The sequence below is a fragment of the Arvicanthis niloticus genome, chromosome 20 (genome assembly GCF_011762505.2).
Source record: "Arvicanthis niloticus isolate mArvNil1 chromosome 20, mArvNil1.pat.X, whole genome shotgun sequence".
Lineage (NCBI taxonomy): Eukaryota > Metazoa > Chordata > Mammalia > Rodentia > Muridae > Arvicanthis > Arvicanthis niloticus.
This window is the reverse complement of record NC_047677.1, coordinates 8,053,687-8,078,652: the sequence shown is the minus strand read 5'-3', so window position 1 is coordinate 8,078,652 and position 24,966 is coordinate 8,053,687. Positions and strand designations below refer to the sequence as shown.

The window sequence follows — 24,966 nt, the reverse complement described above, 5'->3', positions numbered from 1 at the left end:
AATTAGTTTCTAGGAAAACAGTGAGTTTTGAATTTATTTATGGTCTTGGCTTGCGTTTATACAGATGTCACTTTCTGTAGCATTTGTAACCTGACATTTGATGTTAGCATTATCTCTTGCAACTATGCAGATGGTACTTCTTGACCCCATAACATGTTCATTTCCAAACATATCTCTTTGGATTTTTCCTGATCCTAAGAACTGTGAATTATTTGGTTAGATTGTCTTCTGAGCGAAAACTATGATTTCTATATTTATTTGTATCTCACATGATTCTGGTGTCTTTGAAATTTTTATGAGAGTAATTAGCATGGCTTAATGTAGTAGTCTAAACTTTATGTTCTGAAACCCTATTTATATTCTCAAAGGTACCAGCAATGTACACTGCTATTCTTTGATCAGTACCACTATTGTTATTTGTTTTATTCAAAATTAAAAGAAAAGTTTAGTATTTTAGTTGATTTGCTGCATGTTTACAAAATAACACTAAATCTATTAAATATTATTTTGTAAGAAATACTAAAGAAATGCTGAAGAAATTATTTAATGGTAAGAGCACTTGAGATGTATTTTAGCATTATGACCTGATTTTAGGTTCCTAGGACCTACATAAAAAGATGAGCATGGCCCTGGGTACCTATAACCTAGTGCTGGAACATGGGCACAGACAGAAGGACTGCTGGGATTTGCTGGCTATCAGTTTAGCTTTAGGTTTAGTGAGAGATTCTGTTTCAGAGAAGTAAAGTGCTAAGTGACAGAACAGGTGTTATGTGACAAGACTTTTTCTGAGAGACTCACTGTGTACATACATGTCTAGTTACCACAGATGGAGAGTTCACAACAAACCAAAGCAAGGATACCGCCAAAATCCAATTTAGTGAACCAGTGAGTTTTACTGGCATTACCTATAGGAATGTGGATGGTAGGTTATTTACAGAAGCAGAAATGACTCAAGGACAGCTGAATCACCAAAGCCCACTCTAGTACTGGTTACTGCTGACAAAAGCTGGAAACCTGAAGCACACTATACAATATATAGGCAGCTCAAGAGATTTGAGAGTATGTTTTACAAGTGACTCAGTTGGTCTAAATCTCTTCCAGGCAGCTCTGCTGGTCTCAGAGTTAGTTGTCTTTGCCTCCTGACTTGTCTGAGAGTGTCCCTCATCTGGCCTTAATTGATTATTCTGAGGGAAAGGGTCCTATTGAATTTGGTCAGTTTCAGGAACTTTCTGATGTTTTTTGAGTTGTTTATCTTTTGTCTTAAAAATCTCCTGTGCAATATGAAATGTTTCAGTTGCAAGGAAATTACTATAGGACAGCAACCACCCCCAACGCGCGCACACACACACACACACACACACACACACACACACACACTGCTATACTATGTATAGTATGAAGTATGGAATTGTATTTTTGTAAATCATGTCAGTCTGATTCTTACCAGATTCTCATATGTTCTTCTGCATTTAAAATTATTATTATTACTGTAAAATTCTACTCATTTTATAGTAACAAGATAAATTGTATCTTTTCAGGTATAAATGTAGACTATATATTGTCTTCAGTTTAATTCTTTAAATTCATTCATTCATTTTTTTTTTTTTTTACTATGTGGAATGAATTCTTAAAGTTTTCGAAATAAAAAGTAATCTAACAAAGTTTATCAATCCAACACCATTGTGTTGCCTGAAGTTTGACTGTATGTATGTATATGTATGTGTGTGTGTACGTACGTGTGTGTGTGTGTGTGTGTGTGTGTATGTGTGTATGTCTATATTTTAAAAGGAAAGTAAATCATAAAATTAGATCTGATACAATGAAAGTTGTTCAGACTTACTTGGAAGAGCACATGAAATACCAGTTTGTAAACAAGTATTAAACTTAAAATGATGTAAACATTCAGATAAATATTAAAGACAGTAGACAGTTTTGTTCAGTTATCTGTGTTCTTTCTTAAGATTGTAAACATCTTTTGGGATGAAGTTAGCCTATTTCCTTTCTATAAATTAGGAAACTGTCAATATATGTATTAAAATGTAAACCAAACTTCTAATGGTACAGTTTTTTCCTCGCTTAACTTTACTAATTGCCTTAGTTGGTTTTATATCACTATGATAGGACACTATGACCAAGGCAACTTAGAAAGTGTTTAATTTGGCTGTACAGTTCCAGGTAAAAGTCTATTGTGGTGAGCAAGGGCATGGTGACAAACAGCTGAGAGATCACATTTTGATCCACCAGAAAGAAACAGAGAGGGGATGGGGGAAGCTAACGGAAATGGTGCCAGTCTTTTGAAACCACAAAGCCCACTCCCAGTGACACCTCCTTCAAAAGGCCACACCTCCTAATCATTCCCATACAGTTTCACTAACTAGTGCATATTCAATTATATGAACCTATAGGAGTCATTCTCATTCAAACCACCACCCTGCCCATCTAATTATATCTAGTTTATGACAATAAATCTTGATCACAGTTCAAGTTGTTTTAATTAAACTTGTAAATGACTTTGGGTTTAGGTTTGCTAAATTGTTATGTTAGATTAAATACCTAGAAATAGTGGTCATTAATTATTATGAAAATATAATTTATATAATTCTCTGCAAGCAGCAGTAATTTGCATTGCACTTTTCTCCTTTGAGATAAATGCTGTCCTAATTTTCATGATAGTTTTTTAGATTCATTGTGACTTTATTTTAGTGTATGAATATTTACTAATTTTCTATGCCACAAACCAAATGAGGATTAATATATAAAATTATATCTATGTATTTTAATTATTCAGTATTTAATTATACATGAATCATAGATTCAGAGTTCTTTTCAGAGTAATAATATATATGATAATATATATTATTACCATTATGATTATTATTATTACTGTTTTGGGGTTTCTATTGTCGTGATAAAACACCTTGTTCAAAGCAACTTGAGGAGGAAACCATTTATTTCAGCTTACAACTTTCAGGTCTCAGTCTATCACTGAGGGCAGGAACCTAGAAGCAGGAGTTGAAACAAAAGCCATGGAGGTGTGCTGCTTACTGGCCTGCTCAGCCTACTTTCTTACACAACCCAGAACTACCTGTACAGAGATGACATCACTCTTTATGGGCTGGGCCACAACAATCATAAATTAAGAGGCTTGCCTATAGGCCATTATAGGAAAGGATTTTCTCAATTGTGGTTCTCTCTTCTCAGATAACTATAGCTTGTGTCAAGTACACACACACACACACACACACACCCCAACCCAACAAATAAACAAAAAACAAAATCAGGACAGTCACCTTGTCTATATCACATGCAAGTGGGAAATTGCTTATTACCTCAAAGGCTTAAATAATTTTAGCTTGTATACTATGCTTACTTTAATTGTAACATATGTTCTTTACTACTTTAATGTGTATAACATTTTAAGCTTTAAAATGCATATCTGTATAATTAAAATGGAAATGGATGAGTTTTCTTTAATTTGTGAGAATCAGAATTCCTCTTCTCTCTTTTCTTGAGAAATTATTTATGCTGTAACAAGTTGCTTTTACATCCTTATATGTTGCCTAGTGTACGAGCCTGAGTAGAGAGTTTATAATGTATTCACTTTTAAAATCTAATATTGGAACTTTATAAAAGAAACTTGTGAAGCTTTCTTTTATTTTCAGAAAATTTCCTATAAGAAAGAAAGGTATTTCTTCCAAGAACATTTAATGCTACTGTGGCCTTTACAGTAATATCAGAGGTCAGAATTTAATGTCATTTCAGAGTCTCCAGTACTTATTCTGACATTCCATTTCATTGTTAAATTTGGTTTGACAACTCTATGTTTCCATATAAATAACTACTTGGTCCCAGTATTTAATCCTTTTGCTACAAAATAATTCATCACTGTCTTTGTCTCTCTTAGTAGGTTTAGTCATTTTATCCTAGTCTCTACTTTTTTCGTGTTTTTTTTTTTTTTCTAATATTTGTTTGATTTAAGAAATCAGCTTTTGGTAGTGTTGCTTTTTATTTTTTGATGTATGATTTAGATTTTATTAATAAATCATGCAATTGTTTTAACTAATAAGTCCTCTGAGAGTTTTCCATTCTTTAGTTACAAAAGAGCATGAAGGTCTTATTATATCCAGTTTTTAGTTGTATTTATTTTACAGTGGAAGTGAGCTTTGTATCTGTATATTTTAACTGTTGATGTCTGGCTTGGTGATGGCATGTCTACAATTACCATTCCTTAAAACAGGGAGATTGTTAGTTTGATCCTAGCCTGGGCTCCAAGTTTAAATAAATTTAAATGTCTCAAGGTCAACTAAATAAAAGATTAAATAACTTGCACAAAGAATATGTCTTCTGGTATAGATGAAGTCCTGGGTTCAGTTATAAAAAAAAAACTGTTTGCAAGTACTCATTCCTATATCTTTTGTAATAATTGATTATAGTATTTGGTACAACTTTCAAATATACTAAAATAAGCGATATGAATATTTTATATGAAATTGTGTCAGTGAAGCAGTAAATACTTGTGAAGAATTGGGGGGGAGGGTAGAAATGGATGAATATGAGTTATACCAAGAACATTTAGGGAGATAAATTTATTGTGTATGATAACGATGAATCAAATGCTGTTGTAATTGTTTGTTGTTAAGACCCGTAAGGTGTACCACACAGAGTGAATCATACTGTAAACCACTGACTGTTACAATCCAGTTCATAAGTAAGGTACAATCAGATTATGTAGTTTAAACATATACTTGATGAGTGTTACAGTACTTTGCAATAGTCTAAAAATAACTTACATGTCAATGCTTTTTACATTGGTGAAAATACTTTTTCTGTATTTGCTGTCTAATGTGATATCTAATAGCCACACATGACGAGGGGATTAAAATTTTTTCTTTTAAATTTTATTTAATTTTTATTAGTTGGAATATAAATAGCACCATGTAACTACAGGTTCATTAGATGATACTCATATCTAAGTTTTGCAAATAAGATTTTAAAAAATGCCTATTGATTGATACAATTGATGAAATTAAGAGTTGACTAAAAATGATATGAAGTAATTTAAAAAGTTATCCTTAATATTGGTTTATTTCCACACTGTGGGCAAATACTTCCTTTGTTTGCTTGTTTGTTTGTTTTAGAAGTAGGGCCTCATTTTTTAGTCCAACTCATCCTTGAACTCATAGCAGTTCTCCTGTCTCAGCCTCCCAAGTGTTAGGATGAGCCAACACTCTTGGCTTATTTAGTTCTTCATTACTTATCTGTTTTTCCTCTGATTTTGCCCAACATTTCAGTTACAGATTTCTTAAAGACATTCATATAAAAAAGGTGAAGGCTACATTCAGTATTGGTGGCAGTGTATCTCTGTGCCTAATTTAGAATACCTCTAAAATCTAAGATTGGATAACATTAGAAAATTGAACTGGGTTATGTGGTGTTTTGGCTTAAAAATTTGGAGTTCTATGCTTACAAATTTTTATATAATGTACCTGACAGTAGACTTAGCCTAATAAAATTATGGATAAAAATGAAAACTAATACTTTAAACTAGGTTGCTTATTTATTCTGATCCATCACTAGAGTATTTGTATTGTCTTTGTTCTTGTGTGGTGGAGAGTCTGTTTTTTTTTTCTGAAGGTGTCTGTTAGTTACTTCACTCATTGCTATGACAAAACACCTGACAAGAAACAACTTAAGGGAGGGAGGCTTTATTCTGGCCTGCAGTCCCTGGGCCATGGGAGAGAAAGCATGGCATACAGGAAGACAAGGCTGCTGCATCTCTGAAAGCAGAGAGTGAACCAGAACTTGTGTTTAGGGTGTAAAACCCCAAGGAGTCCTGCTCCCAGTAACCCACTTTCTCATCCAACTCCTTCAGGTTCCCTCAGTTTCCCAGTGCTCCAGCTGGGCACTAAGTGCTCAAACACTTAAGATGTGAAGGACATGTTACATTCTAACATAGTAGTAGCTTTGAGGAATATTTCTCCGATTGTAGAACATAGCTAAAGTGGGAATGCAATGCTTTCAGTAGGAAGTTTAAATAGGAAACGAATCTTTAGTCCTATTCTCAAGCTGTTTTACATGCATATGCAAATGTTCTCAAATCTGAAACAACTAAAATCAATCCACTTCTATCTCAAACATTTTGGATTGGGGATAGTCAGCAGCAATAGATCTTAACCTGAAAGTGCTTTTAGTAATGGAGCTTAGTTTTTCTTTGTATTCTGCATTTTATACCAAATCTGGGCCTCTCTTCTTTCTCTGCCCTCACCTGACCCTACCCACTATCCCCTCCCCCTTCCTTCTTCCACTGAGGTCCCTCCTTCCCTCTTCTGCCTCCCATGACTATTTTGTTCTCCCTTGTAAGTGATATTTAAGCATCCTCACTTGGACCTTCCATCTTGTTTCACTTTTTTGGATCTGTGGGGTATATCTTGGGTATTCTGTACTTTGTGGCTAATATGCACTTATCAGTAAGTACATTCTCTTAACCACTGAGCCATGCTTTCAGAGCTGGCTTGCATCTTGAAAGATGCAAAACTTGTATCCAGCTAATAAACTTTCACATCAAGAAACAAGAAAAAATACTATTTTAAAATTATGCTGTGTATATTCTATTTTTAAAAAAGCCTTTTAATCTGATGAACATAGTTTTTTATTTAGTAATTTAAAGGAAAATAGTAATATAGGTCAAAAAGTATTTTATTCTAGCAGCAAGAATGTTAACATATTCTGTGCTCTCAAATAATAAGTAGATAATATTGAATAATATTTACTAGTGCTGGGAATAGTAGCATATACCTATAGTTCCAGCAGTTGGGAATCTGAAGTGTTAAGTTTGCAGGTTGAAGGCCAGATTGTTTTATAGAAAGACTTGCTGTTTCAGACAAAGCAACAACAGTAGCAAACTGCCCAGGGAAGCATATCAGCTGTATCTATTATGTCTTCTAATCCTGCAGGATCACGCTTTCATTGGTAGCTGAATTCTTCTGTGTTGTACAGATTTCTTTGATAGATGTCTCTGTACACATAGCTAACCTCTCTCTCTCTCTTTCCTTTTTATTTTTGTAGCTCTTGGTTCTTGTATTAGAACAGTGAACAATGACCCAGACAGCTGTACCTTTGTCAATAGTCACTGTCAGTGCCAAGTTAGTTTGTGTGTGGAAGGGTACCTGCTCCTGGAGTGGATAGATACGACAAATGTTACAGAAAACGTAATTTTGAATTGTTAAATATGATGGCCACTTATCCCAGTACTCTGCTAAAATTCTTTGTCTGGAAGTTACATAAATCATGCATTCACAATGGAATAGTTTCTTATTTGCTTGTTTTGTTAATCATGGGATCCTAACAGTGTTATTAAGAAGTTACTGTCTTTGCCATTATTCCACATTCTTTTATTAGAAATTAGCTTCCAGGTATGCACAGTTCCTCATCCCATTCCTCCTCCCCCTATCTCCAAGAGGATGTCTTTCCCCATTTACCCTACCAGACCTCCCCACATGTTGGGGCCTCAAGTCTCTCGAGGGTTAGGTGTGTCTTCTCTCACTGAGGCCAAACCAGGCAGACCTCTGCTGTATATGTTAGCAGCCTCATATCAGCTACTGTATGGTGCCTGGTTGGTAGCTCAGTGTCTAAGCAATCTCAGAGGTCCAGGTTAGTTGAGATTGCTGGTCTTCCAGCCTCGAACCCATTGGTGTGCGGTGGGGGAGATTTCCTAAATGGAACTCCAATGGCTCAGGCTCTAGGATCAAGAACTGATAAATGGGACCTCATGAAACTGAAAAGCTTCTGTACAGTAAAGGACATAGTCAATAGGACAAATCCTCAACCCACAGATTGGGAGAAAACCTTCACTAACCCCACATCCCATAGAGGGCTAGTATCCAAAATATATTAAGAACTGAAGAAGTTAACCTCCAGAAAACCAAACAACCCAATCAAAAAATGAGATACAGAACTAAAAGAATCACAACAAAGCAATCTCAAATGGCTGACAAGTACTTAAAGAAATGTTCAAAGTCCTTAGTCATCAGGGAAATGCAAATCAAAATTACCCTTATACCAATCAGAATGAGCTAAGATAAAAAAAACCCAGGTGATAGCACATGTTGGTGAGGATGTGGAGAAAGAGGAACACTCCTTCGTTGCTGGTGGGATTGCAAGCTAGTGGTTTTCTAAAATTGTTTTTGTCCAAAAATATTTCTTACTAGAATTTCCCATTTGTGAACAAGAAACACAGGATAAAGTAGCTGAATGGTTAAGAAGATGAATGTGCAAGGTTAGTTCTGACAGTATTATTTTCTTCTAGAAGAAATGACCTCATTTTAAGAATTCAAAGAATCTTAAGACTTGATAAATTTGAAGAATAGTAGTCCATACTGTTTGACCTCTTCCCCCCCCCCTAGTGTTTCCTGTTACAGTGTGTGTATGTGTGTGCTTCATGAGGGCTAATACCTCATTTTAAGAATTCACAGAATCTTAAGACTTGATAAATTTGAAGAGTAGTCCATACTGTTTGTCCTCCCCCCCCCAGTGTTTCCTGTTATAGTGTGTATATGTGTGTGCTTCATGAGGGATAATGACATAGGTAAATATTGGATTTATCCTTTCTATTCATCCCTTCCTACTTTTCTGATTCCACCGCGTTCTGTAGAAAGTTCTTTAATACTACCTTTGATCTTTGAGGCAGGCCTTGTGTCTGACTAACAATAATAGAAAATACTCATCTAAAATATTTTCTAAAAAGGTTGGCATGAATGTAAAGGTTGTGTAGGGTGGGAATGAGTAAAATGGGAAACTGTATTAGACTGGTTCACACTGTATACACGTGTTGGAATACAGTGATCTCCATTAACTTGTACATAGAATACAAGGAATAGTATGAAAACTTCTCATACAGGAAAATGTTTCAATCATATCTTTCAGCCCTAAGCAATAATTAGATAACTCTTGGCATTTCAAGCAGTTGTGGCTCATGAGCATCTTTTTATAGGTTTACTGATGTAATTTTGCATATATTTAAAGTATACAAATCATGAGTTCTTATATATGCACAGATACATGCAATTATAGCATTTTTCTTCTCTTAAATCATCTTATGAATCTTTGTCCTTTACCCTTTCACATTTGCCATCCTTAACTCTTTGATCTCCTAAAATGTGTTTTCCTCAAGACTGTGTCATATTGGGTGTTATCACGCTTAGTATACAGTGATGTGTATTTCATAGAGAAACTTAAATGCTTTATATTTTTATTTTTTTACTATTCCTGAATTAAGATTTATTTATATGTTGTACAGAAGCTTCTTGTTGCATCTGTCTTTGCAAATATTTTTTTGTTCTTTGCATTGTCTTTTTACTTTCTTGAGTGTATTCTTGGAAGCATGAACTTACTTTATTTATTTCCTGTTGTCTTTTCTTGCTCATATTTTTGAGGAAGTATTTAAGCATCCTTTTCATGAAGATTTTCTGCTATGTTTTCTCTTAAGAGTTTTATAGTTTTAGATTTTAAGGCCTTTAGACCATTGATTAGCATTGGGTTAAGTTTTGTTTGTGATTTCAGGCACTAGTCTTATCTTCTCCTTTGTCCTTTCTTTCTCTTTTCCTTCCCCTCTCCTCCTCTTCCCTCTTTTCTCTGGTTATTCCATTGTTGCTTATTGAAAGACTTTCTTCCTTTTGTCTTGACCTACCCACCAGAAGTCAATTCTCTGTAGTCACATGCTGGATTTTTACTGTTGTTGTTTTCTCTTGTTTGTTTTGTTTATCTGTATGCCAATATGGCACAGTTTTGGTTTTGATTACTTTGTTGTGAGTGTAGAAATAGAGACCTGAATCATAAACTGTTCTTTCCTCCATCCTCACAAGATTCTTTTTACTATTCTGGGTTTCTCCCAATTCTGTATGAATTTGAGAGTTATTGTGCTACTTTTTGCAAACAAGTCACCAGGGATTCTAGGAGAGATTGCACTGAATCTGTAGAGTAATACGAGTTGTATTAAAAATCTCAGTATTATGTGTTCAGGTTCATAGATACTGATTTTTATTTAGGATTTTAGTTTTTTTTTTCAGTTGTATTTTGTAGTTACTTTTACAGCAGAAAAGTCTGACTCTTCTTTAAAAACAATTCCTCAGTAATTTTTGATGACATTATAGAAGGGATTATTTTCTCAGTTTCATTTTTAGATTATTCTTTATTAGTACAGGATACAATTGATTTTTATATATTTATATCATCTTGTGCATCCTTGAAGAAAATATTATTTCCAGCAGTATTTTCTGTATGCAAGAGTATGTCATCTGTGAATAAATAGTTTTATTTCTTCTCTTTCTATCTAGATGCCCTATATATCTTTTTCTTGCCTAATGCCCTGGCTAGAACCTCCACGCAGTGTTGAATAGCAGTGGTGAGTTGAGACTTTGTCTTTTTTCTGATCTTCATGGCTAAGCGATTTTGATCTTTTATGAAACAATACCATAGTTAGCGGTCAGTTTTCATTGGTGTCCTTTATGAAGATACACAATTCTCTTCAATATACTTATTTTTTCTCATGAAAAATAAAATTGTCTTTTTCTCATTTGTTAAACTAATTGTTCATTTTTTAAATTTTTTTGATAAGGTATTCATATTGGTCGATTTTCCCCGTTGTGTCTGCTTTGTATTGGTTGCATTGATTTCACTTTATCACAATGTCTGTCCTGTCTTTCTGACTATCCATTTATCTAATTAATCTAAGTTAAGATATTTGAATATGTTTCTGAGTTTACTTTGCGAGTACTTCATAGATACTCTTTGTCTCCATATTCCAAAGTCACTGACCTATAGTTTTCTTGTTATGCATTTGGTTTGGATGTCACTAGTATTGACTTTGAGAAAAATCAGCTTAGAAATGTTTTTGCATGTTCTTAATTTGTGCATAATGTTAAGAATTGGTATTAACGTTTTTTAAAGATTCAGTAGAAGCCGTCAGCAAAATTTAATTTTTCCATGAATTGCTTGGCTGACAACAAATTCTGAACCTTGTCTTTCTGTGGCCTGGATTTGGCCACTAATCATCCTTTCCCTTGCTAGCAGTCTATACAGGTGGTCTGTAAGTCCTTGAGTTAGTTTGTCAGTGTTGAATCTTTGTAATGCATAATTCATTCTAGTCTTCCCCCATCTCCCCTTTTTTAAACCAGCTAAAAGTTTTAAAGTCTTTGGGTTTTCTTGATTCTCTCTTTTGTTTTTCTGTGCTGCAATTCATTTATTTGTGCTCAGGGCTTACTATTTTCTTTGCATGTCTGCTTTTCCTTTCTCTGTTACCTTAAGGTTGAAAATGAAGTTGATCTGAATGCTTTTTCAACGGAATGTATGGCCATAAATTTCCTTTTAAGCACTGTTTTAACTACATTTCATAAAATTTACTCTGAATTTACTCCTGATTTTTTCATGCTTTCATACTTGATCATATCCACTTCCAGCTGTCTCTTATTCCTATTTGCATCCAAAAGTATATATATTTTCCTGAACTTTGGATCAATTAGTTATTATTCTTTTGGTTACTTAATTAGCACATATTTGAGAATTTTTCAAACTGTCTTATTATGATTTTTAGTTTCATTTTACTGTGTTTACTGAACATACTTTGCATTACTTCTCTTTGGGATGTATTGAGGCTTATCTTGAAGCCTGTAATATGACTTTGTGAAGATACTTGCTACTAATGCTGATCACTTATGTTACTGTTACTTAGAGTTGCTGTTGCAAACACTAATCTGTTTGTTGTGGAATAACTTGTGGGTGTCTGATTCCATAGTTGGTAGTGAATGTACTCTCAGGAGCAGAGTACTATGGTTTGAGTATGGATTGTGTCCCCAGAGGTTCAGGTGGTAAAGGTTGGGTCACCAGAGTAATGTTGGTGTGGAGTAAGACTGGGAAGTCTTGAGGATTTAAGAATTCACTTGAAGGAGAATATGGGAGCCAGATCCATGTCTGCCTGACTATATCAGTGGCTTCACATACTGGATTATTGTGACAGTGGTCTTGTCTGGCAGAATCCTTTGTTATGTGCTACTCACATTGGAAGGCATAGTGCTGCCAGAACTTCAGGACAAAGCAAATTCCTTTCTTTCCTAAGTTAGTAGCCCTAGTTATTATGTTAAGTAATGTGATATCTATTCATGTACATGCTGCCTGCGTGGCCTTGTACCTGACATTTGAATAAATATTTTTGTTGGGGGGCGGGCAGAATAAATGACTTGTACCAATGCATAGAAGAACTCTTGAAATTGGAAGCAAGAAGAGCTGAAAAAAGAGACAGAATTGATATCAAGGATACCTCAAAAGCTATGGATAGTTTTACAGTTAGTTCTCAGATGAAAGACCAGTGGCTTTGGACAGAAAACCATCAGTGGCCTAGATTCCTGCAAGATGTAATGTCTTAGAGACTGTTTTCTGGGGAGGGGACATTAGGAAGTTTTAAGTTTTCAATATTTTGTTCAAAGGCAAAATTACTAGGTGTTATTGAAAACATTATATCTTAAAATAAAGCATTCTAATCCCTTCTTAGAATGCTAGTTATGATTATAGAAAGTCTTTACTGTATTCTTTCATAGCTTTTACTAAGATAAGTACTTAATATTCTTAATATATACTAAATGCTTCCTGTATATGATTTCTGAAAATGATTTTATTTCCTTGATACATTTCCAATGAAACTACACTATTTTCTATATGAATGTATATTTGTTTTTACTGACCATTGTTTTCCTAGATATGATGGTTGCTATTGGTTTATTAATCTGAAGAGAAATATTGTAGTGCTTAATAAATACTTGAGATTTTATAGGATGCTTCTTATTAGCTGCTTATTGTACCATGGCTAAAATATGGATCCTGTGTTAATCTTTTCTGATCATTTGTCTATCTTTAGTTTAACATGTGTCAGTGTTTCTTTTTGTTACTTAAGAGTTATTATATATTTCTTATTCTTGTTGTATATTAACCATTTTTTCAGACATCTAGAGAGCTTATAATATTTTAAAAGTCCTTGCATTTGAAGGGGCTAAACTTCAGTATGTCATCATCAACACCAAAAACTCCTGATCTTTTTCTTACAAGGCTGTCTTACTATTCAGGTTGACCTAAGTGAAACCTGTGATCCCTAAATAAATGTAATTTATTTAGTAAATGTGATTTAGGCATACAGCCCTAGATCTGCTAGTTGGTTTGTGTATCTCTGTTCATAGACTCATAATAGCTTTCTGTAAAATATCATGTTCAGATTCAGGTAGGTATTACTTCAAACTTAGTTTTTCTATTATCTGTGTAATGTAGGATAATTTATGTAAGTTTCCTCAGTTTAGGTTTTATAAAATCAAATAATACTAGTACTTGAATATGAGAAGATTATTAGGCCAGATTTTATAGGATTAGTGCTTATTATAGTTTAGACATATAATACATGTTTTTATTTTGCTGATACTTTTAGTGTTGATAAGACAGGATCATTCTTCATATTTCATCTTGTTTTATTTTCTTTTTGCTTATATAACTTCACTAAAGAGCAAAAAATTTTATATTTAATAAATCATACACTCACCAGGAGTTTTTGTCTTATGACTTTGTGTATAAATTCTAAAACAACAAAATTTGGTTAATTTAACTTCTTCACATGCGAATTTAAGAGTGTAACAATCTGAAAAAGATAAGTGTGTGTGTGTGTGTGTGTGTGTGTGTGTGTGTGTGTGTGTATGTCATCTCAGCTCATATTTGATGATGTCTGGTCCTTTCCAGAAGAAAAAGTTTCGAATCCTAATTGTAGGTCTCTGACTCCTAAAGTTTGTTCTTACTCCATGACTGAAATCTTTTTGAAAACTCTTGTATAGGAAAGTAATATGTGTATAAAGACTTTTCTGAACTGTGTTTTAGATTTCAGATTTATTCTGTATTTAAAATATGTCTAAAATTTAGTATTCATTCATGATTATTTAAAATCTTTTTCTAAGTCTAAAATGACAGCTGTTCTAGTAAACTACTAGGTAGCTAATAGCCTATGGTCTTTGTAAAAATCAGAAAAATGTTGACAAGTAAACTAAATCCTAGAATTTAATTTTATCACACCAGAGAAAACTATAAATAATAATTTATTGTGTGATGTAGAGTTATGTATTCAAATTATAATAGTTTTTAAAAGCAGAATTATGATCTTTGATTATATAACCACAAGTTGTCTTTATAAAAGTACTGATTTTCCTTTCCATTGTAGAGAATTTTCTTTTATTTTAAATTAAATTTATTTGTTTATTTATTCGTTTATTCCCTTTACAATACCCAATGTCAGCCCTTCCTCTCCTCCTGGTACCCCTTCATGCAAGTCCTCTCTTTCCCCCTTCCCCTTCTTTTTTTAGATGAGGAAGTCCCCCTCTGGGTATCAACTCTCCCTGTCCCCTCTCATCCAGTCTCTGAGGGACCAGGCACATCCTCTCCCATTGAGACCAGAGGTGTGGGGTCTATAAGCCAGCAGGCAGGCAACAGGCACAGGGACAGCACTTTCTTCAGTTTGGGGGACCTGTAAGAAGTCCAAGCTACTCATCTGCTACATAGTGCAGGAGCCCTAGGTCCAGCCTGTGTTTGTTCTTTGGTTAGTAATTGAGTCTCAGGGAGCTCCCAAGGGTCCAGGTTAGTTTGACTCTTGGTCTTACTGTAGAGTCCCTGTACTCTTCAGGTCCCTCATTCTTTCTCTCAACTCTTTGATATCTCTTGGTATTCATCTAATGTCTGGGTGTGAGGCTCTACATCTCTTTGGCTGCTGAGCTGAGCCTCTCAGAGGACAATTAGGCTAGATTCCAATCTGCAAGAATAATGGAATATCATCAATAGTGTCAGTTCTCGCCCATGGGATGGGTCTCAGTTTGGGACAGTCATTGGTTGGCCATTCCCTTTGTCTCTGCACATATTGTAGGCAGGACACACTTTGGGCCAAAGGCTTTGTAGGTGCGTTGCTGTCCTTACTCTACCACTTGGAGTCCTGCCTGGCTATAGGAAGTAGCCACTTCAGGAGCATCTAGATCCCACTGCTAGGAATCTCAACTAGGGTCACTCCCATAGACCCTTTAAGGCCTCTCCCCATTCCAGGTCTCTGGCATCTCCTAGAGATTACACACCCTTACCCCCAGCAGATGTCCCTTCTCTCTCCCCTGCTTTCTTTACATATGATCTCCTCTTCTCCCCATCCTCTCTTCCCTCCTCCCCATCCCCCCGCCCCCGTTTTCCTCCTTCCATTGATCTCAGATTGCATGTCCTTTTGGGTCTGGGTTAACTCATTCTGGACGATGTTTTCTTGTTCCATACATTTGCCTGTGAAATTCATGTTGTTCTTGTTTTTAATGGGTGAGTAGTATTCCACTGTGTAGATTTACCACATTTTCTGTGGCCATTCTTCAGTGGAGAACATGTTTCCAGTTTCTGGCTATTAAGAATAAGGCTGCTATGAAGACAGTTGAGAATTTCTTTTACAAGTTGATTCTTTTCTTACATCTTATTTATTACATATGATTAGTTTGACTTTATTGTTTTGCTCCATAGGATTTTAATGTGTAAAAGTTCATTTTGTTATTTTCTTTTAAAGCTATTTGAATTGCTGGGACCCGAAGGACTTGATCTGATTGAGAAGCTACTCCAGAACAGAATTACTATTGTGGATCGATTTCTTAATTCCTCGAGTGATCATAAGTTTCAGGTTCTTCAAGGTAAGAGTCTGGTAGTAATTGTAATTTAAAAGAAAAATCTGTGGGCACCTATGCCCATTGGCCTGTATGCCCATTGGTTTCATATGCCCCTATGGTGCATATGAAATTAATACCTCTCTCGGTGTTGAGTTCTTTTGGTGTTGACTCAGGTTTCAAATAGTAAAATGAAAATGAAACTTCTTGACACTTTTAGTCAAATCTACCTTTTCAGCCTTAGAGATTTAAAAAAAAAATCATAAGCATATGGAATTATATGCCGTTAATTATGGAGCATATGAAATTAATACCTCTCTCAGTGGGTGTTGAGTTCTCTATGCTTACCTTTTTTTCATGTCATTTTTTTTTTCTGGTGATGCCTCCTAAAGGGCAAGACAAAGGCAGCTTTGATTAATACCAAAATTGTCAGGGTCCAGCCTCGACACAGGATCAGAGTTCTCAACTGGAAGGAGGGATATCTGGAAGGCGCATAATAAGTAGACACAGACTACTTTTCTGGTACAAACTGGCAGACAAATTTTCAAGACTTGCTCTCTCTCCTCTCTTACTCTTTGTCATTTCTCGCTTGCTTGCAGCTTGAGGCTGCACACATGCTGCATTCTCTTGTGCACTCTGATTTCCTCCTGTGCATTCTTTTTTTTCTCAAATTCTCACACTCCTCAGACACATTTCATACACGCCACATGCACTCTCCTTTCACTCATGCGCACTCCATACACACCTTACATTCTCTCTTCACTCTTAACATTCTCACATTCTCTCTACTCACTCTCCACTCACCTCATGTGCATCTCACTCTCACCTCACTTACTCTCTACTTGCTCTCCACTTACTCTCCACTTGCTCTCCACATGCTCTCCACATGCTCTCCACATGCTCTCCACTTGCTCTCCACATGCTCTCCACACGCTCTTCACATGCTCTCCATATGCTCTTTACATGCTCTTCACATGCTCTCCACATGCTCTTCACATGCTCTTCACATGCTCTTCACATGCTCTTCACATGCTCTTCACATGCTCTTCACATGCTCTGCACATGCTCTGCACATGCTCTTTACATGCTCTTCACATGCTCTCTACATACTCTTCACATGCTCTCCACATGCTCTCCACTTGCTCTCCACATGCTTTCCACATGCTTTCCACATGCTCTCCACATGCTATTCACATGCTCTCCACTTGCTCTCCACATGCTTTCCAAATGCTCTCCACATGCTCTTCACATGCTCTCCACATGTTCTTCACATGTTCTCTGCATGCTCTTCGTATGCTCTTCACATGCTCTCCACATGCTCTTCACTTGCTTTTTACATGATCTTCACATGCTCTTCACTTGCTCTCTTGCCTTTTTCTTGCCTCAGTCTTTTGTTGATACTCCAAAAGCAGGTAGAAAAAAAGACATTGTGTAATCATTGCCAAAGAAAAATTGAAAAGAATAACCACATCCCACAAAGAATCAAGAATTATAGTTGTTCCCCAAAGTTTCTAGCTTCCCTATTCCAAGGCCTATGGCCAAAATAATAATTATTTCAAACTTATTATTTAAGCTTTAACTATTGACTTATTATACTTCTGAGCTCAGAGCTCCGAGGTCAGCTACTTGCATTTTCCTCTGAAGCTCTAATGATAAATGACATGGGAGAAGCTGCCAGGCAGTGGCCAGAAAGAATCAAGTTAACCCTTAATTCAGCAGTTCCTGCTCAGCAGCTTTCTGCTTCTGTAAGTTACATACAATGAGTCTTTTCTGCTAAGAGTCCCAGTGTTTTGACTTAGTTTTACTAGTATAAGATATATGTATTCTATACTTTCTCATTCAGGAACCACTCTTAAATATTGTGCAAAATTTATTTTTGTAACTTTAATAGTATTTTTCTTTCTTGGGGTCCCAATGTTGGCTCTATTTTATTTTCTAATAATTTCTTCAAACCTTCTTTGCAAGTCAAACATTAATCCGGAACTACCATTGTGCAGTTATTACATTGTTTCCAAGATGACAACACACAGCATGTACTGGGACCATTAGGACTGTGCTGTGCTGTGCCCCTATGCCACAATTTTTAATTGTTTAAGAATCATTATATCAAGAAACATCTAGTTTCACAGAATTTACCAGAGCAGAAGGAGAAAGAAGTAGGAAAGTCAGATATAATAGAATAATTAATGCACACCAAGGCCAACTGAAAAGCAGTCACGCACAAATGAAATTTATCAGCTCTTGTCCAGGGCTAAGGCTGGGAGAAATAGGAACAACTGTTTTTTACAAAGAGCTGCTGCAGGCTACTGACATGTCTCCATTCCAGCCTACACGTGTCCCCTGGAGGGATGTGTCTCCTCCTTCTCGGGGTCCCAGACAGAATCTTTTTTTACTAGGAGCTGCCATGGGCTTATGAAATGTCTCCATCCTGGCCTACTTCTAGTAGTCCCCGCCATGTTATGCTGTCCCCAGCACAAAAATTATTTATCAAATTTCTCTAATCCTCATAAATGTTCTAAGAAAGCTGGAATTGCATTAAGATTGTTTGAACCTTGGTCTTCTTTGGCAAGTTCTTCTCTGACATTCATATGCTCCTCTGTCACCAGTCTACCTTGAGGAGCTAACAGTATTTAGGCAAACTTCTGTTAAGTTGGATTTTTGTTTTGTGCTTAAGCAGTAGAATCATAGCAACAACAATAAAAACTGTTCCATGAAGTCTTTTCCTGCACCTCATCTGTGAGTTCCCTATAGTACTTGATTTAAGCTGTGAAACCTCAGTCCAGCATCAGATTGGCGTGACAGTCTCAGGCTTAGGAAAACTGATTCTAGGCTTGGTTAGATTGAATCAAGGCTGAAGACGTAAATGTGAAATAAAACTGTGAACCTTCATTTTAAAGTTCATTTAACTTCCTAGATTGGATCAATATATATTTAGGTGGTATTGAACATAGTAAACTTAATTTAAATCTCAGAATTTAAATGATTATGAGTTTTACATTAAACCAACATTTCAGAAATGTACTTCTAAAGCATTATAAGGTGTAATATTTTAAGCAGTAAATAGTTTCATGGTACCCAAAACCAAGTAACAGTAGTAGAAACAAAAAAGAATTGTTTCTACTGTATTAATAATTGGATGAATTATCATTCTGAAATTTAGGGTTTATTTTGTTTTGTTTTGTCTTTTTTTTTTTTTTTTTTTTTTTTTTTTGCACTAAACTTAGTTCAGGCTTGATAAAGCACTCCAGATGTTTTAACTGCAGACTGTTTTTGTTTTGTTTTGTTTTTAAATAAAACTGCCACTACTTCTAATGTAAATTTCTCTGTATCTTAAAGGAAGTTATGGAGTCACTACTATAATTTTAAGAACACCAAGGCAGTGTTCACGCTCTCTTTACTGTCTTTAAACATGAGATCTACAGTGTTGAATTGGAGGCAGCTTCTTGGTGCACTGTGCAGCCTCAGGCCACAAATAGTGGATCTAACCATTTTGTCATGTAATGAATAAATGCCTACTAAAAATAAGACAGGAAGTCTCTGTGAATTTTATTATTAAACTTGTAAACCATGTTTCATTGATAATATTTTAGTTCTTTCAAAAGGTTGAAAGCTCCAGTTGTGGAAATGTGGATTTTGAATGGACAGAAGTAACTTAACCAAACTACCATTGTGTTTGGAACTAAAGAATATACCTTTCAATAAAATTATTGGATGTTAAAAAAAATTGTTAGAAACTTGGACATTAGGAATTTAGCCATTTGGTCTTTTTATGGGGCTCTGAGGTCTTCCAATTAACAGAATGGCTCGTTCTATACTGTCCTGTTTCACATGGATTCCATCTGCACAGAGGTATACAAGACATACAGAGGAAAACAGCAGGGATTAAGAACTGTTAAACCCTGGTTGTTTGTAAACTGTTTTTACCATAAGTAATGGACTAAGTTCATGGTCTAGTCTTGCAATTCTGTAAATTCTGAAAAGTTTGTGTTTTCTTGGTTAGTATTGTAAATGTTACTACCAATATGGATTACAGTTTTTAAAAGCTATAATGTGTCAACATAAAGATGAGTTAGTACTCCCATTTATGTTCATCTGTATTCTCAGTGCCATATTCTATGCTATAATGATAGCATAGAAGCATTGTCCGTCTTAATCAGCATTAAATCTTAGTGTATTTTTCAGTGCTGGATATTGAACTTAGGGCCTCACACATGCTCAGCAAGAATTCTACCATGGAACTATATTCTCATACTCCAAGGAATAAATTTAAATTGTTATAAAATATATTTGAGGCATCAGTCTGATCTGAAATGGTTTTTAGTCTTCTCAAGTGGATTTTATTTTTATCCTATATTGGATTGTTGTCAATGTTGCTACTATTTATGACTAATTATATTTGTAAAAAATTTGTATATTTAAACAAAAAGCTCTGACAAACTTTTTTTTATATTTTATTTACATTTCAGATGCTATCCACTTTCCCAATTTCCCCTTCCTAGAAAACCCCTATCCCATGCCCCCTTTTCCTTTTTGGTTTTATACAATTTTTTAAAAATGTTAATCAAAGGCTTCATAAGTTTGGTAATGCTCAATCAGAAGTGTAATCCAATACCCAACCTAGATAGATCAACTATCTTTGACTGGTGGAGACGTGAACATCTGCCTCGATGGCCCCCTCTTTCTCTTTCTCTCTCTCATCACCTAGCTTCTCCTCTCCTTCTTCTCCTCTCCGTACTCCATCTCTTCCTCTCGGTACTCCTTCCCCCTTAGCTCTTCCTACATATCACCATTCCTGTTAAAATAAAACTTTTCTCTCAAAATACAATTAGAGCATAATTATTCCTAATTGTACCAGTGAGGTACAAGATAGTCCTAATACCCAGTCCATCATTCTGTTGACTAACCAGAACCTCTGTCATCTCTTCTAACTAAAACACTTACTTTTGATCCTGGCTTTTTGGCTTTAGAATGAATGTCAGCTGAAAACCATCTACTCAGATCTTTTCTCTCAAAGTAAATAGCCAGGATTGGCTATGAGACTATAAGTCTTCAACCCCCTCAGAAATCCAGAATGACCGAGTTAACTGAAGTTATGGGAAGCACTAAGCATAGCTTCTAAAACTTAGCCAATTTATAGAGACCGCTGAACACCTGGAAAGCCCCTATACTACCGAACGTTGGAGCATCAAATCTTCAGCCTTCTGGCCCAGAATCATCTGACAGACCTTAGTGATGCAGGATTATTAAGGGCTGATTACTCTGTCTAGGCAGATATAATCAGTTGACTATTCCTTTTCTGGACAGTAATTTGTCTGTAGATGGAAAGAGGCAATTCATGCCTAGTGGCTTTCTCACCACAACTGGAGTAACTCCAAGGATGCTCAATTTCTTCTTAGAATCCACAACAGGAAGCTGTCAGGAACAGACAGGTCTCTAATCAAAATGAACATTAATATATAAATATTTGTAATGTCAATTCTATGGACTTCTGACATTTTGAAAACCAACTATCCATGTAAAGTAACCTGGAGTGTTGCCTGTTAACTCCTCTCAGCTATTTCTAAATAAAATATGGAAAATACCCTAACAATAAACTCAAAGCCAGGAATTTGTTATAGTCCCTTAACTCACAGGCTAACCGTCCCAAATCAGTTAAAAAAGTTAAAGAAGGACTGGGTCTAAGCCTTGTATTCCTAAATGTGTTATACAGGTACAATGCCCATGAGAGTATCAATATTCATCTCACTTTTATATCAATAAGAAGCTCGTACCAATGAAAACCTTAAATTTGAAATCAAAGTAAATTTTGTACCATTTAAGAAATTATAACTTCATCTTGATATTAATTATACATATTTCTACCAATAGGTTATGGCTATGCAATAAGTCCTAGCTAGTCCTCCCTGTTCCAACAAAACCACTACTTTTCCCTAGAAAGACAGACCAATATTAACCACCTTAGTCCCCAAGCCCAGGGAATAGGGATGCTGACTCTTCTTTAACTTCTTCAAGCTGATTACTGGAGTTGAGATGCTAGAAGAGGGGTGGGAAGAAGAGTAAATTGATCTTCACTGCATCCAGATGGAATTCCAGGACATTGGAGGTTTGGGCAGGTCTGCTCAGTTTGCTTGATGAGTAGATACACCAAGGCTGTCTATTCTGTAATATACAATTCTCAGAACAAGTTTTAGTATCAAGAAAAAAAATTTTTTTTTCCTAGAGGGCTGACATTTTTTTAAAGATGTTGGTTCTAACAACTTTTCTTTTTTTTCCCCTTTTTAAAATTGGTTGTAATATTTACATTTCAAATTTTATCCCCTTATCCCATTCCCCCCTCCACCCAGGAACCCCTTATCCCATCCCCCCTCCTTGTGCTCCTATGAGGGTGTGATTTTCCAGTTTCTATGATGCTGTTTCCATTAACATAAACTGCCTCCTAAATTTCTAAATCCTTCCCTTTGTGTTATTAAATCTCCTATTTTTCTTTTTATCTTTTTTCTCCTTTTTTTTCATTTTTTCATCTTTTTTTTTAAATTGGGTATTTACCTTTTAGATTTTATCCCCTTACCCCACTTCCTCCCACCACCCAGAAACCTCCTATCCCATCCCCCCTCCTCATGCTTCTATGAGGCAGTGCCTGCACTTATCCCTCCCCCCCCCACTACTTCCTCCCCACCCTCACATCCCCCCACCTCTGTGTTCGTTTTTTATGGGACCAAGGAACTCCTCTCCTACCTATGCTGGACAACGCCATCCTCCCCTACATATACTGCTGGAGTCATGGGTCCTTTCCTATGTGCTCTCAGGCTGGTTGTTTAGATCCTGGGGGGGGGGGGGGGGCTCTGGTTGTTTGGTATTGTTGCTTTCCTCCTGGGGTCACAAACCCTTTCTGCTCTTTCAGTCTTCCCTCTAAGGTCTCCATTGGGAAACCCTTGATCATGTCAGTGGTTAACTGTGAGCATCGTCCTCTGAATGTGTTAGTCTTTCGCAGATCTCTAAGGAGACAGCTATATCATATTCTTGACAGCATGCACTTCTAGCCATCCACATCAGTGTCTAGCTTAGGTGACTGTACATGGGATGAATACCCAGGTGGAGTGGTCTCCTGATGGCCCCTCCTTCAGTTTCTGTCCCATGTTTTGTTTCCATATTTGCTCCCTTCAGTATTTTTGTTACTAGTTCTAAATAGAACTGAGGCATCCCCTCTTGGTCTTCCTTCTTCATGAGCTTCATGTGGTCTGCGGGTTGAGTCTTCGCTATTCCAAGCTTTTGGGCTAACTTTGGCTTAACAGTGAGTAAATACCATGTGTGTTCTTTTGTGATTGGGTTAACTCACTCAGGATGATAATTTTTAGATCCATCCATTTGCCTAAAAATTTCGAATTCATTATTTTTAATAGCTGAGTAATACTCCATTGTGTAGATGTACCACATTTTTTGTATCCGTTCCTCTTTGAGGGACATCTTGGTTCTTTTCAGCTTCTGGCTATTATAAATAAGGCTCCTATGAACATAGTGGAGCATATGTTTTTATATGTTGGAGCATCTTCTGGGTATATGCCCAGGAGTGGTATAGCTGGATCCTCAGGTAATACTATGTCCAGTTTTCTGAGGAACGGCCAGAGTGATTTCCAGAGTGGTTGTACCAGCTTGCAATCCCACCAACAATGGAGGAGTGTTCCTCTTTCTCCACACCCTCGCCAGCATCTACTATCACTAGAGTTTTTAATCTTAGCCATTCTGATTGGTGTGAGGTGGTATCTCAGTGTTGTTTTGATTTGCATTTCCCTGATGACTAAGGATGTTGAGCATTTCTTAAGGTGCTTCTCAGCCATTCGAGTTTCCTCTGTTAAGAATTCTTTGTTTAGCTCTGTACCCCATTTTTCAATAGGATTATATGGTTGTCTGGAGTATAATTTCTTGAGTTCTTCGTATATCTTGGATATTAGCCCTCTATTGGATGTAGGATTGATTAAGATCTTTTCCCAATCTCTTGGTTGCCATTTTGTCTTATTGACAATATCCTTTGCCTTACAGAAGCTTTGCAATTTTATGAGGTCCCATTTGTCAATTCTTGATCTTAGAGCATAAGCCATTGGTGTTCTGTTCAGGAACTTTTCTCCTGTGCCTAGGTACTCGAGGGTCTTTCCCACCTTCTCTTCTATTAGTTTCAGTGTATCTGGTTTTAAGTGAAGTTTTTTATCCACTTGGATTTGAGCTTTGTACAAGGAGATATGAATGGATTGATTTGCATCCTTCTACATGTTGACCTGCAGTTGAACCAGCACCATTTGCTGAAAATGCTGTCCTTTTCACACTGGATAGTTTTAGCTCCTTTGTCAAAGATCAAGTGACCGTAGGTATGTGGGCTCATTTCTGGATCTTCAATTCTATTCCGTTGGTCTTCCTGCCTGTCTCTGTACCAATACCATGAAGTTTTTATTACTATTGCCCTGTAGTATAGTTTGAGGTCAGGGATGGTGATTCCCCCAGAAGTTCTTTTGTTGCTGAGAATAGTTCTGGCTATCCTGGGTTTTTTGTTGTTGCAAATTGCTCTCTCTATCTCTATGAAGAATTGATTTGGAATTTTGATGGGGATTGCATTGAATCTGCTTTTGGCAAGATGGCCATTTTTACTAAATTAATCCTGCCAATCCAGGAGCATGGGAGATCTTTCCATCTTCTGAGATCTTCTTCTATTTCTTTCTTCAGAGAATTGAAGCTATTGTCATACAGATCTTTCACTTGCTTGGTTAGATTCACTCCAAGTTATTTTATATTATTTGTAACTATTGTGAAGGGTGTCATTTCCCTAATTTCTTTCTCAGCCTCTTTATCATTTGAGTAGAGGAAGGCTACAGATTTGTTTGAGTTGATTTTATATTCAGCCACTTTGCTAAAGTTGTTTATTAGGTCTAGGAGTTCTCTGGTGGAAGTTTTAGGGTCACTTAAGTATACTATCATATCATCTGCAAATAGTGAAATTTTGACTTCTTCCTTTCCTATTTGTATCCCTTTGACTTCCTTTTGTTTTCTAATCGCTATCTAGTCTGATAGTCTATGTCTTTTTATTGGAGAATTGAGTTCATTGATATTAAGAGGTATTAAGGAAAAATGAATGTTGTTTCCTGTTATTTTTGTTATTGGCAGTGGAGTTATGTTTGTATCGCTACCTTCTTTTAGGGTTGTTGAAAGATTACTTTCTTGCTTTTTCTAGGTTGTAGTTTCCCTCCTTGTGTTGGAGTTTTACACCAATTATTCTTTGAAGTGC

At 36.0% G+C, this 24,966-nt stretch overlaps 1 protein-coding gene across 2 annotated transcripts in view; it reads left to right on the top strand.

The window, feature by feature from the left end:
- Ascc3 (activating signal cointegrator 1 complex subunit 3) overlaps nucleotides 1–24,966 on the top strand; it is a 265,284-nt gene that overhangs the window by 33,523 nt on the left and 206,795 nt on the right. For both annotated transcript variants that reach the window (XM_034524196.2, XM_076917041.1), the window contains one exon: nucleotides 15,602–15,722. In XM_034524196.2, the coding sequence (XP_034380087.1) occupies nucleotides 15,602–15,722 (121 nt within the window). The remainder of the gene's footprint in view (nucleotides 1–15,601; nucleotides 15,723–24,966) is intronic.